Source organism: Carcharhinus amblyrhynchos, chromosome 1 (genome assembly GCF_965287045.1).
Source record: "Carcharhinus amblyrhynchos chromosome 1, sCarAmb.v2.hapA, whole genome shotgun sequence".
NCBI classification, from domain to species: domain Eukaryota; kingdom Metazoa; phylum Chordata; class Chondrichthyes; order Carcharhiniformes; family Carcharhinidae; genus Carcharhinus; species Carcharhinus amblyrhynchos.
The window spans coordinates 73053994-73072592 of NC_137324.1; the positions used below are offsets into that span (position 1 = coordinate 73053994).

General features: G+C 42.2%; 1 protein-coding gene across 1 annotated transcript in view; it reads left to right on the forward strand.

The window, feature by feature from the left end:
- Nucleotides 1–17119, forward strand: part of fgl1 (fibrinogen-like 1) — a 32763-nt gene extending 15644 nt beyond the window's left edge. The window contains exons 6-8 of the mRNA XM_080186874.1: nucleotides 11367–11455; nucleotides 12090–12277; nucleotides 16349–17119. Of these exons, the coding sequence (XP_080043000.1) occupies nucleotides 11367–11455; nucleotides 12090–12277; nucleotides 16349–16511 (440 nt within the window). The 3' untranslated portion in view covers nucleotides 16512–17119. The remainder of the gene's footprint in view (nucleotides 1–11366; nucleotides 11456–12089; nucleotides 12278–16348) is intronic.
- Nucleotides 17120–18599: the final 1480 nt, after the last annotated feature.

Below are 18599 nucleotides of genomic sequence, written 5' to 3' on the forward strand. Positions count from 1 at the left end.
TATGCAAATGAAGGATTAGCCGGTCAGTTTTTCATCAAATGAGAAAGAGTGAAAAGCCAGGATTTAATAGGTGAATATATATGCAAATGAAGGAATATGTACGCAAATGAAGAAAAATTTCTCATTTCTGATTTGCTGTAATTGACTATAATTCCTAAGTTGTTTGACTGTAACTTCAGAAACACATGCAGGACAACTGCAAGCTTGTTTCTCCTTGTGCACAAGTCATTAAAGGCCTTGCTTCGGATTATGCATGGTGTCTAGCGCTGTATGTGTCAAGTTGACTAAGAATGCCAAAGGTTGCTGGTGTCCAGGATCTCTGACAATTACCTAACAACTTTCTCATGACACCAGAGATCAAATTTAATATATTTCGAGTTGGAAACAAAATGAACAGGTGCTGGAGTGATATGCAACTAAGGGATTTTCACAGTAACTTCATTGCAGTGTGGATGTGAGCCTATTTGTGAGTAATAAATAAACTTACTTACTTACGATGCCTCTCTGACCCTGGGACTCTCCAATGCTAAGGGCTTCAGAGGAGTTTAAGTGTTAAAAGGTTAGTTTCCCTGCTGCAGAGATTTTTATTTTTGAAATTGATTGTGCAGCAAATTGAAAACCATTTATGCTATAGTATGCACTTTTGCACAGCAAGTTTCCATCCCTACTCTTGGGGCAGGCACCCCAGTTGTGCCATGGATGGCATAAGCACCTGCTCAAAATACTTAAACACCCCATCCCTGGAAAGGTGGGTTGGTGCCAGAGTTGGTTCAACAGGACAAGCAGAAATCACGATCTGCCCATGTCATCCCCAAAAACCTCTCCAATGAAATATCTAGTCCTTCATAGTATAAAGATGTCAAAGGTCATGTGTTCTGCCACCCTCACCCCATGCATAATGATACAAGGAGTCTCCTATTCTAATTATTTTTCAGAATTTCAGTACTATTTAATACTATGGGATTCCTTACCATCCTCCATCTCTCCTTATTTTGACAAGTTGAAGGATGTTTCTGCCCACGTTTAGCACTACAATATCAGAACTTAGGAATTTTGCTTGCATTTTCTTTTATTCTTGGTCATTGTGCCAAAATAATCAAATTGTCCATTTTTTTAAAAAGTTACATTTGTCCACTTCTTAAAGTTATTTTTTGGGGTGTGGGTTTCAATAACTGAGCTGGCATTTTTTTGCCCATCTCTCTTTGCCTGAAGGAGACGATGGCAGATCTCTTTCCTGAAGCAAAGCAGTCGAACAGTTTGATACAACTGAACAGCTTAGTTGAATACTTCAGAGGGCAGTTAAGTGTTAAACATGTTAATGTGGTACTGGAGTCACATACAACCCAGAGAGGGTAAGGACGAAAATTTCCTTTCATAAAGAGCATTGATAAACCAATTAGGTTTGGTTGTTAAATTAACAGCTTCATGGTCATTGTTGCTGATACTGCCTTTGATTGCTTTTGTGGTCCAATATACATCTCAGGACTCCAGTTTGAATTAATTCATGGCACCTACGTCACCTTTAAAAAAGAGTTAAATTTTGTTTCAGGGCAAGAGTCATGCAGCAAATACTGGTGCATAATTTTAACTCCCATTCTACACAGTGAAGTGGAAGGAAATTCCCCCTATTTTATGTTCATTGTTACTTTAGGTGCAAGTGACATGAAGTGCCAGGGAATGGTGGAACAATTTCTAGCCCAATTTTGTGCCATTTTCTGCTCACATTACAGGAGAATTGGTCCTTTTCAATCAACTTTATGCCATATGTTTGTAGGTGTCAATGTCTTGTTCAATTACCTTTATGCACTAATCTGGTTTAATGGATGGTTGTTTATGACAAAGGACCAAAAGACTAGATCTAGACTTTGTACAATAATATAAAATGGGTGATATTGAGAAGTCAACTAGTTTTGCATCTCTCCCAATTTTCAATTATTTAAGCCTTTTAGTATTTTCCATAGGGTACTTCAACTTAGAATTAAACTAATATGGCAGGGGATGGAAACCTATGTAAGCGTTCAGAGCAGGGGGAATCAAGAACAAGAGGAAAAGCCAGCAAGGAGAATAAGAAAAATGATAGGCAGAGAAATCAAGAGCAGAGTCAGATAAGGGCACAGTAAAAAGTAGTAGGAACAAGACAAGAGATATTAAAAGGGCTCACTTTAACGTTTTAGACCTGAACGCTCACAGCATTTGAAACAAAATGGATGAATTAGTTGCATAGGTAGATGTAAAGGAGTATGATTTAGTTGGCATTATGGAGACATGGCACCAAAATGACCAAGGATGGGGACCAAACATTGAGTGCTTAGGAAGGACAGGCAGAAAGGAAAAGGTGGTGGAGTTGCATCATTGATTAAAGAAGATACTGAAAATGATATTGAGGAAAGAAAGGCACAGACAATGTGGAATCTGTATGGGTCGAGTTAAGAAACACCAAGGGGAAAAGAACATTTGTGGGGGTGGTATACAGACCACCAAACTGTAGTGGTAATGCTGCGAATAGCATTAGACAGGAAATCAGAGATGCATATGTTAAAGGAACACCTGTGTTTATGTGCGACTTCAATCTGCATATAGAATGGGAGAGTCAAATTAGTCACAGTACAATAGAAGAGGAATTTCTGGATCAATACATTAAGGAAACATGGGAACATGGAAACAGGCCATCTTGGACTCTGTATTGTGCAATGAGAAAGGATTAATTGCCAATCCAGTTGTGAGAGAACCTTGAGGAATAATGACCATAATACAATAGAATTCTTTGTCAAGGTGGATAGTGATGATTCTGAGACCAGGGTCCTAATTCTCAATCAAGGTAAATATGATAGTATGAGACATGAATTGGTCACAATGGACTGGAAAATATTATTGAAAGGAAGGACAGTGGACAGACAATGGCAGGCTTTTAAGGAACAAATAGGTGAACTCCAGAAGTTATTTATTTCTGCTCAGGGCAAGAATGTAAAGGAATTGTGGCTACACCATGGTTTATAAGGGAAATTAGAAATTGTATCAGATTCAAGGAAGAAGCATACAAATTGGCAAGAAAAAGCAATAGGCTTGAGGATTGGGAGCAATTTAAAATTCAGCAAAGGCAGACCAAAGGATTGATTAACAAGAGAAAAATAAAGTATGAAAGCTAGCGGGGAACAGAAAAACTGACTGTAAAATTTTCTATACGTATATAAACACAAAAAGATTGACAAAAATGAATGTAGGCCCCTTACAGCCAGAAATGGGAGAATTCATAATGGGGAATAAAGAAATGGCCGAGGAATTAAATTCATACTTTGCTTCACTCTTTGCAAAAGAAGATATGAATAACTGATTCTGAGTCCCAGAATTACTCAAAATATCTTTTTAAAATTTGTTGAATGCATTCATTTACCGTGGGTTGGATTTTCCCCTCAGAACCCACTCATTTCTACCCTAAAATCTGCTTTGAAGATTTTCCTTTGCCTCCATTGGACATGGACTTTTTAGGCCACCATATCCTCCCCCCCATGGAAATAATATTTGGGTTGGAGGGCATGGTCGATTACCTCAAATTTGTTCCATTTTTGTTGTAGAGGCAGTGGGGCAATTTGCTGAATAACTTCATTATCTTCCCCTGTCCCTTTTTGGCTTAACTAATGGAAATAACACCTTGCTGGAATAGGCACTGAGGCCTGACTGTACTTGCAGAACACAAGGTATCTAAACCAAGCTATAAGCAACATAATATAAAATGTAATAGGTCAGTGTATGTCAGATTTTTAAAAACGTATTCAAATATTTTAATTGTTCCTTCCGTTTTATTTAAAGCTTAAGTATTTTTAATTAGAGGAATGTAGGAACAGGAGTAGGCTCTTCCATAAAAGCATAAGATGTAGGAGCAGAAGTAGGCCATCTTGCCCATTGTGTCTGCTCCGCCACCTGCCCTATCCCCATAAGCCTCGATTTCATTATTGATTAAAAATCTGTCCATCTCAGCCTTGAACATATTTAATGACTTGTAAAGAATTCCACAGATGGGGTAGTTTTTTTTTCCTTATCATAAATTGGAAAGGTGAGGAATCCCGATACTCTACGCAGGTAGAGTATCCCACCCTCCCCCCTCCTCTAACCTAAAAAAGAGAGAGAGAGAGACTCAGGGCGAGAGCAGGTAAGTTTGTTTTTGTTTTTTGTGAGCTATAAGGGCTTTGGCTCACAGGGCCTAAGTGAAAAGGGTAAGGCAAGGTAAGTTTATAAGTTTTTAATTACTTTTTTCTTTTCTGTATTTCTAAAAAGGGCAATTATGAGTGTGAGGCCAGTATGTTGTTGCCAATGCAATATGTGGGAGGTCCTGGAGGCTCCTGGTCTCCCAGATGTCCATATCTGTGCTGGGTGTGTCGAGCTGCAGTCCCTAAGGGACTAGGTTAAGGAACTGGAACTGCAGCTCGAGGACCTTCATCTCATTAGAGAGAATGAGGAGGCAATTGACAGGACCTACCGGCAAGTGGTCTCACCAGGGCAACAGGAGGAAGGCAACTGGGTAACTGTTAGGAAGGGGAAAGCCCATGTGATGGAGAGCATGCCGGTGGATGTCCCCCTTCATAATAAGTACTCCTGTCTGAGTACTGCTGGGGGGGACAGCTCATCTGGGGGAGGCAGCGGTGGCCGGGTCTCTGGAGCTGAGCCCAACCCAGTACTTCAAAAAAGTAAGGAAAAGAGGAGAAAGGCAGTGTTAATAGGGGACTCCATAGTGAGGGGGTCAGACAGGCGTTTTTGTGGACACAGGCAGGAGTCACGGATGGTGGTTTGCCTCCCTGGACCTGGGATCTGGGATGTCTCTGGAGGCGTCCCAGACATCCTGAAAGGGGAGGGTGAGGAGCCAGAGGTTATGGTACATATAGATACCGCTGACGTAGGCAGGAAGAGGGAAGGGGTCATGGAAAGGGATTATAGGGAATTAGGTGAGACAGCTGAGAAAGAGGAACGCGAAGGTAGTAATTTCAGGATTGCTGCCTGCGCCGCGGGAGAATGAGAGCAGGAATAGAATGAGGTGGAGGGTGAATGCGTGGCTGAGGGACTGGAGCAGGGGGCAGGGATTCCGGTTCCTGGATCATTGGGACCTCTTTAGGGGCAGGTGTGACCTGTACAATAAAAACTGGTGGCACTTGGATCCCAGGGGGACCAATATCTTGGCAGGAAGATTGGCTAGGGCTACTGGGGGGACTTTAAACTAGAAAAAGATTGGGGGGAGGGAATCGAGATGAGGTGGCTGAGGGCGAGGAGGTTAGCTCGCAAGTAGAGAAGGACTGTAGACAGTATGAGAGGGAGGTTAGACGGGTGATGGAGAAGGGAAGTGCCCAGACAGAGGGTCTGAGGTGTTTCTATTTTAATGCCAGGAGTGTAATGAATAAAGTGGTTGAGCTTAGGGCGTGGATTGCTGCTTGGGAATGTGACGTGGTGGCCATTACGGAGACTTGGATGTCTCAGGGACAGGACTGGGTACTTCAGGTGCCGGGATTCAGATGTTTTAGGAAGGACAGGGTGGGAGGCAAAAGAGTGGCAGAGTGGCACTGTTGATCAGGGACAGCGTCAAGGCTGTAGAGAAGGTGAATGCTGTGGAGGGACAATCTACGGAGTCTCTGTGGGTGCAAGTTAAGAACAGCAAGGGGTTGGTAACTTTGCTGGGTGTATTCTATAGGCCGCCCAATAGTGACAGGGAAGTTGAGGTGCAGATAGGGAAACAGATCCTAGAGAGATGCAGTAATAACAGAGTTGTAGTGATGGGAGACTTTAATTTCCCAAACATCGACTGGAATATCCCTATGGTAAGGGGTTTGGATGGGGAGGAGTTTGTTAGGTGTGTTCAGGAGGGTTTCCTGACAAAACACGTGGATAAGCCTATGAGAGGAGAGGCTGTACTTGAGCAGGTGCTGGCTAATGAACCAGGGCAGGTGACGGATCTCTCGGTGGGAGAGCATCTCGCAGCAATCATAATTCTATCTCCTTCACGATAGCATTGGAAAGAGATAGGATCAGGCAGGCTAGGAAGGTGTTTATCTGGACTAAGGGCAAATATGAAGACATCAGGCAGAAAATTGGAAGAGTAAACTGGAAGGAGGTGTTCTTGGGGAAAAGTACTGAAGAAAGCTGGCAGATTTTCAAGGAATGTTTGTCTGGAGCTCTGCACGACAACATTCCGATGAGACAAGGAGGTTTTGGTGGGTTGCGGGAACCGTGGTGCACGAAGGATGTGATGAACCTAGTCAGGAAGAAAAGAAAGATGTACAAAAGGTGCAAAGAGCTAGGAGATGTTAAGGATCTAGAGGAGTATAAGGCTTGTGGAAAGGAGCTTAAAAAGGAAATTAGGAGAGCCAGAAGGGGTCATGAGAAGGCCTTGGCGGGTAAGATTAAGGAGAATCGCAAGGCGTTCTACAAATATGTGAAGAGTAAAAGGATGAGAAGTGAAGGGATAGGACCTACAAAATGTGAAGGGGGAAAAGTCTGTGTGGAATCAGAAGAAATGGCAGAGGTGCTTAATGAGTACTTTGCCTCGGTATTCACGGTGGAAAGTGATCTGGGAGGTTGTACTGCAGGTCTGCGGCGGACTGAAAAGATTGAGTATATGGATGTTAAGAAAGAGGATGTGTTGGAACTTTTAAATTCTATCAAGATAGATAAGTTGCCAGGACCGGATGGGATGTACCCCAGGTTACTGTGGGAGGTGAGGGAAGTGATTGCAGAGCCCCTGGCGATGATCTTTGCGTCGTTGATGGAGACGGGAGAGGTTCTAGAGGATTGAAGGATTGCGGATGTGGTTCCTATTTTCAAGAAAGGGAACAGGGATGGCCCAGGAAATTACCAACTGGTGAGTCTGACCTCAATGGTTGGAAAGTTGATGGAGAGGATTCTGAGGGACAGGATTTATGAGCATTTAGAGAAGTTTAGAATGATCAGAAATAGTCAACACGGCTTTGTCAAGGGCAGGTTGTGCCTTACGAGCCTAGTTGAGTTCTTTGAAAATGTGACTGAACACATTGATGAAGGAAGAGCGGTGAATGTGGTTTACATGGACTTCAGCAAGGCGTTTGATAAGGTCCCCTGTGCAAGACTTCTTGAGAAGGTGAGAGGGCATGGGATCCAAGGGGCTTTGGCCTTGTGGATCCAGAACAAGCTTGCCTGTAGAATTAAAAGAGTGGTTGTGGATGGGTCTTATTCTGCATGGAGGTTGGTCACCAGTGGTGTGCCCCAGGGATCTGTTCTAGGACCCTTGGTGTTTGTCATTTTCATAAATGACCTGGATGAGGAAGTGGAGGGATGGCTCAGTAAGTTCGCCGATGATACGAAGGTTGGTGGTGTTGTGGATAGTCTGGAGGGTTGTCAGAAGTTGTAGCGTGACATAGATAGGGTGCAAGACTGGGTGGAGAAGTGGCAGATGAACTTCAATGTGGATAAATGTGTAGTGGTCCATTTTGGCAGGACCAATGGGATGAAGGAATACAATATCAACAGTAGGAGTCTTAGCAGTGTCGAGGAGCAGAAGGATCTTGGGGTCCGGGTCCATAGGACGCTCAAATTGGTCTCGCAGGTGGAGGATGTGGTCAAGAAGGCATAGGTAGACTGGCCTTCATTAATTGAGGGATTGAGTTTAGGAATCGGGAGGTAATGCTGCAACTTTATAAGACCCTTGTCAGACCCCACTTGGAGTACTGTGCGCAGTTCTGGTCGCCTCACTACAGGAAGGATGCGGAGGCTATTGAGAGGGTGCAGAGGAGATTTACAAGGATGTTGCCTGGATTGGGAGGCATGTCTTATGAAGATAGGTTGAGGGAGCTAGGCCTCTTCTCCTTGGAGAGACGAAGGTTGAGAGGCAACCTGATAGAGGTTTATAAGATGTTGAGAGGCATAGATAGGGTGGATTCTCGGAGGCTATTTCCCAGGGCTGGAATGGTCGCTACGAGAGGACACAGATTTAAGGTGCTGGGGAGCAAGTACAGAGGAGATGTTAGGGGTAAGTTTTTCACTCAGAGGGTGGTGAGTGAGTGGAATTGGCTGCAGTCGGTGGTGGTAGAGGCGATCTCGCTGGGGTCTTCTAAAAGACTTCTGGATGATTACATGGGATTTAATGGGATTGGGAGTTACAGATAGCTCTATGGCCTGGTAGGTATGGATATGATCAGTGCAACTTGTGGGCCGAAGGGCCTGTTTGTGCTGTAGTGTTCTAGGTTCTATGTTCTACTCTCAGAAGAAATTTCTCTTCGTTCCAGTACTAAAAGGATGATCTTTTACTCTGAGATTGTGTCCTCTGGTCCTATGCTCTACCACAAGAGAAACAACGTCTCAGCATCTACCCTGTCAAGTTCCCTGAGAATCCTATATGTCTCAATAAGGTCATCTCGCTTCTAAACTCCACTGAGTACAGGCCCAGCCTCTCCTCATAAGAAAATTCCTCCATACCTAGGATCAAACTAGGGAACCTCCTCTGGACTGCTTCCAATGCCAGTATATCTTTCCCTGATGAGAGGGACCCAAACCATTCACAGTAGTCCATGTGTGGTCTAACAAGTGCCATATATAACTTTCGTAGGGCTTCCCTATTTTTATATTCCATTCCCTTTGAAATAAAGGCAAACATTCCATTTGCCCTCCCAATTACCTGCTGAATTTGTATGCTAGCTTTTTGTGATTTATGTACGAGGATTCCCAAATCCTTCTGTGCTGCAGTTTTCTCCATTTAAATAAAATTCAGTTCTCTTATTCTTCCTACCAACGTACGTAACTTCACTTTTTTTTGACATTATATGCCATCTGCCACGTTTTTGCCCACAAACCTATTCTGTCAGTATCCCTCTAGCTGTCATTCTCACCTCTTGCCTTCCTAGCTATTTTTGTGTCACCTGCAAATCTGATAATATAGTCACTTCTCCTGTCAAAAACATTAGTATATGTATTGTAAATAAATATGGCCCCAGCACTGATCCCTTTTGGCACCGCACGGGTTGCAGGTTGTCATCATGAAAATGCCCCTCTTATCTCAAGTTTCTGACTTTTATCAGTTAGCCAATCCTATATCCATGCTAATTTACCTCCAACACCATGGGCTCTTATCTTATTAAATAGCCTTTTGTGCAGTATGTCATTGAATGCCTTTTGGAAATCCAAGAATCTATCCTGCTCATTACCAATTCAAAGAATTCTAATAAATTTGTCAGGCATGATTTCCCCTTCAGGATTATATTGTAGATGCTCTGCTATTCTGAAAAAGCCTGTTCAGTGAGATTATGTGGTGAGACACCTGACATAAGTCATTTGCAGCTAGGCAGAGGGAAAAGTGTCAGTTCATCAGAGGGTAAGGCCACCCATGAGTACTGTGGCAAAGGAATTTGAAGACAACTTCAATGGGGCACCCGTACAAAAGGAAGGCTGATGGGTATGCCCATTGAAATGCTTGGTGCATTGGCAGGCCTTTCAGAAAACTTACCTGCAATTCCAAAAAACAGAGGAATCCAGCACCAATTTGATTCAGGTTTTGCACCTTAGAATCCATTATCTCCAGCATGACCAATTCCATGAAATCACATGCGGACCCATCCATCATTCGCAACTGATAGTCGATGTTTCAGCATCAAAAGTCAGCTACTGTCTGGGTGCTGTATGCAGGTGCAGCATGTAATCAAGAAGCCTAGTGGAATGTTATCCTTTATTAGGAGAAGAACAGAATATAAAAATAAGGATGTAGCGCTTCAGTGATACAGGGCATTGGTGAGACTACATCTCAAATACTGCATGCAATTTTGGTCTCTTTTTTTAAGGAAGGATGTAAATGTGGTGTTCAGAGGCGTTTTACGAGATTGATAGCTGGAATGAGCAAGTTGTCTATTGGAAATAGGTTGGACAAGCTGGGCTTGTTTCCACTGAGTTTTGAAAAGTCAGGGGTGACATGTTCAAAGTACATAGGATCCTGAACGGGACTGAGAAGGTCGACATGGAAAGGATATTTCCTCTGATGGGTGAGCCCTGAGCCAGCAGGCACAGTTTTAAAATTAGGGGTTGCCCTGACAGGACAAATATGAGGAGAAGTTTTCCCTTAGAGGCTTGTGTGACTTTAGAACTCCCTGCCTCAGAAGTCAATGGAAGCAGGGTCACATAAGTATTTTTAAGGCAGAGATAGACAACCTTTGATTCCCTTGCCTAACAAGAATTTTTTGGTGGGGTGGATAGATGGGAGTGTGGAATTTGAAACACAAACAGATCAGATATGATCTTACCGAATGAATGAGTAGGCTTGATGGGCTGAATGACCTACTACAGATCTTAATTCAAATGCATGTTTGTATACTATGATGGTGGCTCAGATAGAGGTGGCATAGTGGACTGCTGCCAAATGAAGGAATTATATAGTAAATGGTAGCATCCTTAGGAGTTTTGACAGGCAGAGAGATCTGGGCATACATGCCCACCGATTACTGCAAGTGGCAATGCATGTGGATAAGGTAGTTAAGAAGGCATATGGCATGCTTGCCTTCATCAGTCAGGGCATTGGGTAAAAAAATTGGTAGGGCATGCTGCAGCCGTACAGAACCTTAGTTAGGCTTCATTTGAAATATTGTGTACAATTCTAGTTGCCACACTACCAGAACAATATGAATGCTTTGGAGAGGGTACGGAAGAGGTTTACTAGGATGTTGCCTAGTATGGAGGATATTAGCTATGAGGAGAGGTTGGATAAACTTGACTTGTTCTCACTGAAAAGATAGAGGCTGAAGTGTGACTTGATAGAGGTTTACAAGATTATGAGTGGCATGGACAGATGCTCATTCCTAGGGTAGAAAAGCCAAGTATTAGGGGACATAGGTTTAAGGCGCATGGGGAAAAGTTCAGAGGCGACGTGAGCGGCAAGTTTTTTTTTACACAGAGGATGGTGAATGTCTGGGAGGTATTGGGGGCAGGTATGATAGCAGCATTTAAGAGGCATCTGGATGAATACATGAATAGGATGGGAAAGGAAGTATACAGTTTCAGTTTAGGCAGGCAGGCATTATGGTCAGCGCAAGCTTAGAGTGCCGAAGGACCTATTCCTATACTGTTCTTTAAAGGCATTATAACTGTTGCCAGAAATCCAGGCATTGACCTGGGTGACCCACTGTTTTGTGACCTTAAATTATTTTCATCCGAGCAAAGAAAGAAATTGAAAGATTTAAATTAAGGATTTTCCTGAAGTACATAGAGGAAAACCATTTCTTCTGGCTGGAAAAATCAGCAATGATACATCAATTTATAGTTATCACTAAAAAAGGGGTGAGGAAGCATTTTGTTTTGTGTTGTTGCTTGGCATGGTTGAAACAAGTGCATCAGAATACGCAGAAAATTAAACTTTATGTTTTTTCTATTAGGAGACTATACTGTGAAATTTGATCTCAATGACTGGGATGGTGGAATACGCTACGCCCAGTATAGAAATTTCAGAGTTCAAAGTGAGCAGGTGAGGACTAATTAATGACTGGGATGATAGCAACTTGCATTTAGATAACGCTGTCCAAACTGAAAAACTCTTGCTCATCCAATTGCCCTCCCTCTAGACCAGCACTATACACCGTCTCAGTTCTATTGCTGTCCTCTTCAATCATTTTTATTACTCATCTGAGGGACACAATGATCTGATTTCTTGATTTCTAAGTGTCCACAATTCACAGATATAAATTTAGAAGCAGTTCCATATCAGATGAGCCTTAGGCTTATTCTTTCTGGTGCAGGGCACAATCACTGCACCCCGTTCTTGTTGGCCTTTAAAACTCTTTATTTTTTGGTCAGGTTGAGAACCTGCAGTTTCATCTGTTCCAATTGAACCCTGCAACCTGCTGCCAGTGTACCAAAGGTGCCCTTGTTGAATGGCCTTCCTTGATTTTGAAAATTTTTGTCCTGAGAAGCAGAATATCTGACAATCAAGGGCAGATTAATAAGTTACCATCCTAGGTCTGATATGGATCATCAGTAGCATAGTATAATACAGTCACTTCACTTGTGTGAGTTGAGTTTGGGTTTGGGTTCAACCACATTTGGTACCATTTTTATTGATCAATACAAAAATTAATTTATGTTTTATTTTTCTTCCACAGAACTTATACCAGTTAAGTTTTGGTGAGTATTCTGGAACTGCAGGAGACTCATTGAGTGGTACATATCATCCAGAGGTTGCATGGTGGGCCAATCACAATGGTATGAGGTTCAGCACAAAGGACAAGGATAACGACCGTTATGATGGCAATTGCGCAAAAGAAGATAAAGGTGGATGGTGGTTTAACAGGTTTGTGAAAGATCAATTCTCCAGGTTTTACAGTCATTACTCTTTAAAAAGGGATGATTTCCATCGATTAAAGCAATGCCCGTGCCACATTCAAAATTAATTTTGCATTAGACAAATACTCAAACCAGAGTTTCATTTGGAACTTGAGAGTTTAATATCTGGACATAAACTGGAGGCTTATGACTCCATTTTCATTTCTTACATCTAAACTGCGTGAAAATGAATGTAATTTTGCACTGAAAATGATACCTGAGGTATTCCATCAGGTGAAGATGTCTGCAGAATTTAAGGCACTATCATGATTCAAACGGCTACTTATTTTTCAAATTGTCATTCAGCAACCACTGATATTTTTATGCATGTTATTTCTTATCTTTGAGGAAAAAACTAGCATGGCCCACAGAAACAACTAGAACAGAAAGTTATTGGCCTGTTGTACAATATTTAGAACATAAGAGCATAAGAAATAGGAGCAGGAGTAGACCATCTAGCCCTTCGAGCCTGCCCCGCCATTCAATAAGATCATGGCTGATCTGTCGTGGCTCAGTTCCACCTTCCTGCCCTCTCCCCATAACCCTTAATCCCCTCTCTTATCAAAAACCCATCAACCTGCGTCTTAAAAATATTTAGCGAGGCAGCCTCCACCACTTCAACAGGCAGAGAATTCCAGAGATTCACCACCCTTTGAGTGAAGAAGTTCCTCCTCAACTCAGTTCTAAACTGCCCCCCCCCCTTTATCTTGAGGCTGTGCCCCCTAGTCCTACTGTCTTTTGAGCAGGAAGAGTCTCTCCACCTCTATCCTATCCATCCCATTCATCATCTTATACGTCTCAATGAGATCTCCCCTCATTCTTCTAAACTCTAATGAGTACAAGCCTAATTTATTCAGCCTCTCCTCATAGCTCAACCCCCTCAACTCTGGTATCAGCCTAGTAAACCTTCTCTGCACTCCCTCCAAGGCCAAAATATCTTTGCGCAGGTGCGGCGCCCAAAACTGCACACAGTACTCCAGCTGCGGCCTCACCAATGCCCTATACAGCTGCAGCAAGACCTCCCTACTTTTATATTCAATCCCCCTCGCTATGAAGGCCAGCATCCCATTCGCCTTCCTGACCACCTGCTGCACCTGCAAGCTGGGTTTTTGCGACTCATGCACAAGGACCCCGAGGTCCCTCTGCACCGTCGCCTGCTGCAGTTTTTCGCCCCGTAAGTAATAGTCCTTCCTACCATTCTTCCTACCAAAGTGGACCACCTCACACTTGCCAACATTAAATTCCATTTGCCATTTCCTGGCCCATTTGCCCAGACTATCTAGATCCTTCTGCAGACTCTTCACACCCTCCGCACAATTTGCCGTTCCCCCAATCTTGGTGTCATCAGCAAATTTCGACACCCTACACTCGGTTCCCTCCTCCAGATCATCTACATAAATGGTAAAAAGCTGAGGCCCCAGCACCGACCCCTGGGGCACTCCACTCGTCACCATCCGCCAATCCGAATAGCACCCGTTGACCCCCACTCTCTGCCTCCTATTTGACAACCAATCCTCTATCCACGCTAACACCCTACCCCCAACGCCATGTCCCTCGACCTTCTGCAATAACCTCTTGTGAGGTACTTTGTCAAACGCCTTCTGGAAATCTAGAAAGACCACATCCACCGGCTCTCCTCTATCCACTGCCCTAGACACATCCTCATAGAACTCCAGTAAATTTGTCAGACATGACTTCCCTTTAATGAAACCGTGCTGCGTCAGCTCTATCAAGCAATTCCCTTCAAGATGCCTCGCAATTTCCTTCTTAATGACGGATTCTAACATTTTACCTACCACAGACGTTAAACTAACCAGCCTCTAATTCCCCGCCTTTTGCCTGGCACCCTTCTTAAACAACAGCGTAACATTAGCCGTTTTCGAATCTTCCGGCACTTCCCCGGAATCCAGCAACGTCTGGAAAATAACCACCAAGGCATCCACTATCACCTCCGCCATTTCTTTCAGAACCCTCGGATACATTCCATCCGGTCCTGGGGACTTGTCCACAATCAGCCCCTCCAGTCTGTCGAGCACCGCCTCTCTAGTAACAGTAATGTCATTAAGACCCTCCAGTCCTACCACCCGGCAAATTATTCACGTCCTCCTCTGTGAAGACAGAAACAAAAAAGTTATTCAATACCTTAGCCATATCCCCATCCCCTACCACTAGGTCCCCTTTCTCATCCTCTAAAGGACCAACGTTCACCCTAGCCAGCCTCTTCCTTTTTATATATTTATAAAAACTTTTGCTATCCTTTTTTATATTAAGCGCTAGCCCAGCTTTATAGTTTCTCCTACCCTTCTTTATCAACTTCTTTGTCAATCTTTGTTGACATTTAAACCCCTCCCAATCCTCTTCTCGCCCACTACTCTTAGCTACTCTAAATTCCTCCGCTTTTAATTTAACACTTTCCTTCACCTCCTTCGTTATCCACGGCTTATTACCTCTCCTCCTACGGTCCTTTTTGACCATCGGAATAAATTTCCGCTGAGCACCAAGAAAGATCTCCTTAAAGATCCTCCACTGCTCCTCAGCAGACCCTCCCTCCAACGCGCTCCCCCAGTCAACATTCGCCAATTCTTCTCTCATCCTACCGTGCTCCCCTCTATTCAAACAAAGTACGCGTGTCCAGGAACCCACTTTCTCCTCCTCCATCTGCATTTATTGCTGATTGAAATATTTCCAAACTCACCTGATGAAGGGGCAGCGCTTGGAAAGCTCTTGCGACCAAACAAACCTGTTGCACTTTAACCTGGTGTTGAGACTTCTTACTAAATCAAAACTTAAATAGACCATTGAAAAATAATTGAATTTGCAATGGCAAAACCACCAATAACAATATTAATCCAACTTTAGACAGAACTGTATCTTTTAGGCAAAGGTAAAGTTAAAACAAAAAAAAAGTTCATTAGCAAAAAATTGGCCTTCTAATGTGCATCTCAGTTGAAACCTATGAAAATATCACCAGCATGGCACAAATGAGCACTTGGCAGATATGGCAGCATAACAGTTATGGAACTAGACGAGCAACCCAGAGATAATGGAGTAAAAATTAGTCAGGTGTCAGGTCCAGAAATGCCATTCAGAGGCAGTGAAATCCCCAACCAGAAGGCCTGAAGCTGGTCCCAAAGTGGATCTTCAATTTTATTTCAATAACTTGGTTGAGCTACTGGCATTTGGCTCTCAGGAAAGTACCAGAAGAACGTGCATGTGTGTTGGGGGGGGGTGTGTGTGTGTGTCAGGGGAAAATGTGGTGGGAATTGGCAGCAACTATCAGGAGCTGAGCCAAAAGCGATTCCTCCTACTTCATCAGTGTTATCTACATCTGAAAATTTTTTTATTTAAACAGATCTCTACTAAACAGGATAAAGATTGAAGTTTCTCAAGGTTCAGCGGCAGATTCTTGGTATAAATTCATCACGATGGCAGGGAATTCACTGGGCTTAGATACATCAGGCTTTTGCTAGGACCATAATATTCCCTTTGTTTGCTAAAAACATGGCAAAGGTCTGGGGATTTCCCTGACGTCCATATCGCTAAGTACCCTGTATATTGGGATGAAGCTGGTTACTGATGTTCTCAATGATGAATATGGAGCCCAGCTCTTTAAACTTCTGCTTTGACAACCCTGTGGTCATGTAATGTCACCACCCATCACCAAAAATTATTTAATGTCCCCCACGTCAAAGCCTTTCCTCTAGCTTCTTAATCATTACCCCATAGTGCAACCAACCAGAATTCACTAATTCAACTATCATAAGAACAAAAGGTGAAAGGAAAACACAGCAGAACTCTAGAAGAACACAAGGAGAGAAATGTGACAAAGATAAAGACAAAACAAAGTATAATGGAATTTAGCATTGTTATTATTGCAAACAATTTTATATACTATGTTAATTTGAAATACAGATTGGATTAGCATTAGTCAACAAAAACAACATGTTTGATGTGCAAGCTTGTACTATATTTACAGATAAGTTCACTGTAAGAAATGGTCATTCATTTTTTAATAAATGTGTAACTTTGACTTTTGTAGATGTCACTCTGCCAACCTGAATGGGCATTATTACAAGACAGGAGCTTTTACTTCAAAGACAGATGATGGAATTGTTTGGTACACTTGGCATGGGTGGTGGTATTCACTGAAATCCACAGTCATGAAGATTCGACCTTCTGAATTTGTACCAAGCACAGAATGAGTGTTCTTATCTTTCATTCACTTACTTTAAATGTGTATTATTATACTATAATGCTTTGTCTCATTAATACCTAACACAGTATCTCATCATACAGAGTTATAATCCATTCAGTGCACCATACTACTGTTCCTTTGCCGTGTTTTTGGAATGAGTAATGGTAAAATATAATGCAGTCCATTTATTCCTTTACATTAGGAGCTTTATATGTTTGGATTATAACATTTGGATGATCACAAAGTGAAAGTGACTCATTACTTATGATAATAATAATAATCTTGGACTTAAATATGTATTAAAAGCAATGCATACAGTATGTTATCACAATTTATCTGAAATAGGTTTTCTTAAATACATGTGAAGCCAAAACAAAACATGCAATTTTGTTACTCAAACTGTGCATAGATTTTGTCCTCAGCATTAAGATTCAACAGTTCTGTTTTTATCCTGTCTTTATCTCATGTATTAAGTTTTTGAGTGGCACGTTATCAAATGCCCTTTAGGTAATCCAAGTATGTTACACATACCAATTCTCCTTCATCTCCCCTATACTTACTTCCTCAAAAAAACTTCAATAAATTTGTCAAACAGGATCTCCTTTCATAAAATCATGCTGACTTGTTCTAGTCATACTATATTTTACTAAGTACGTTATTTAAGTGCTCCTTACCAATAGATTCCAGCATTTTTCACAAAGACTGATGTCTGCCTAACTGGTCTGTACTTCCGTTTTCTCTCTCCCTCCTTTCTTGAAGGGCAATGTTACATTGCTAACTCCCAATCCACTGGGGTCATTCCAGAATCAAGGGTATTTTGGAAAATCATAGCTCGCATATCCACATTTTTGCAGATATTCCTTTTTAAACCTCAGAATGGAGGCCATCAAGTCCTGGGAATTTGTCAAGTGCTTTTTCTCTGCTGATTTTAATTACCTTAATTTCCTCACTCTTATTAATCTCTTGGTTGCTCTCTACTTCTGGTATGGAACTTATGTCTTCTGCCTTAAAGACACACAAAATATTTGTTCAATGTAATTTCGTCATTCCCCATGAGGATTTCTGTTTTTGCTGCAAAGGGATAACCATTTACTTTAATTATTCACTTATGCTTTATATATTTCTAGAATCTATTAGAATCTGTTTCATATTTATTCTCATATTCTATTTTTTCCTCATCAGCTTTTTGGTGTCTCCTTCTTGTCCCATTGCTCAAAATCCATACCTTCCACATCAATCTGAGTCACACATTTAATTTTTATCCTATTTATCCTACGCCAATTTGCTCTTGGCTCAGATAGTAATCCAGCAAAGAAGAGTTGTCAAGCACCATTTCATCACTGCAATCTAATTTACCTGAGATTAAAATCCTGTCACCTCATTCATGCAGAAACAGTTTCCCACACGCAATGAATTCCAGGCCAATGTTAAGATGGCTGGATACTCGTATCATGACATTTACCAATGCTTTATCATCAGAAACTGAGCATTTCTCAGCTGGGGAAAATTAACACCAAAAGTATTTTGGCTGTAGCACATAAACATTGGCTGTGATTTTTTTGATTTATTATTGTCACGTATTGTTAGATAGTGAAAAGTATTTTTCTTGCACACCATACGAAGCATACCATTCAGAGTACATGCAGAAGGAAAGGAGAGGGTGCAGAATTGTAGTGTTACAGTCATAGATAGGTGAAAACAAAGATCAACTTGATGCAAGGTAGGTCCATTCAAAAGTCTGATGGCAGCAGGGAAATAACTGTTCAAGTTGGCTGGTATCTTTTTTCAGATGGAAGGTGGTGGAAGAGAGTATGGCCAGGGTGCATGAGATCCTTGATTACACTGGTTGCTTTTCTGAGGCAGCAAGAAATGTAAACGGAATCAATGGATGGGAGGCTGGATTGTGTGTTGGACTGGGCAATGGTCACACCCTTTGCAGTTTCTTGCAATCTTGATCAGAGCAGCAGTAGCTGTAATAAATCCAGACAGCACGCTTTCTCTGCTGCATCTGTAAATGTTGGAGAGAGAGTCATAGTGGACCCAGACATACTCTCTTCCATCTTCCTCCAGCAGGAAGAAGATACAAAAAAATGAA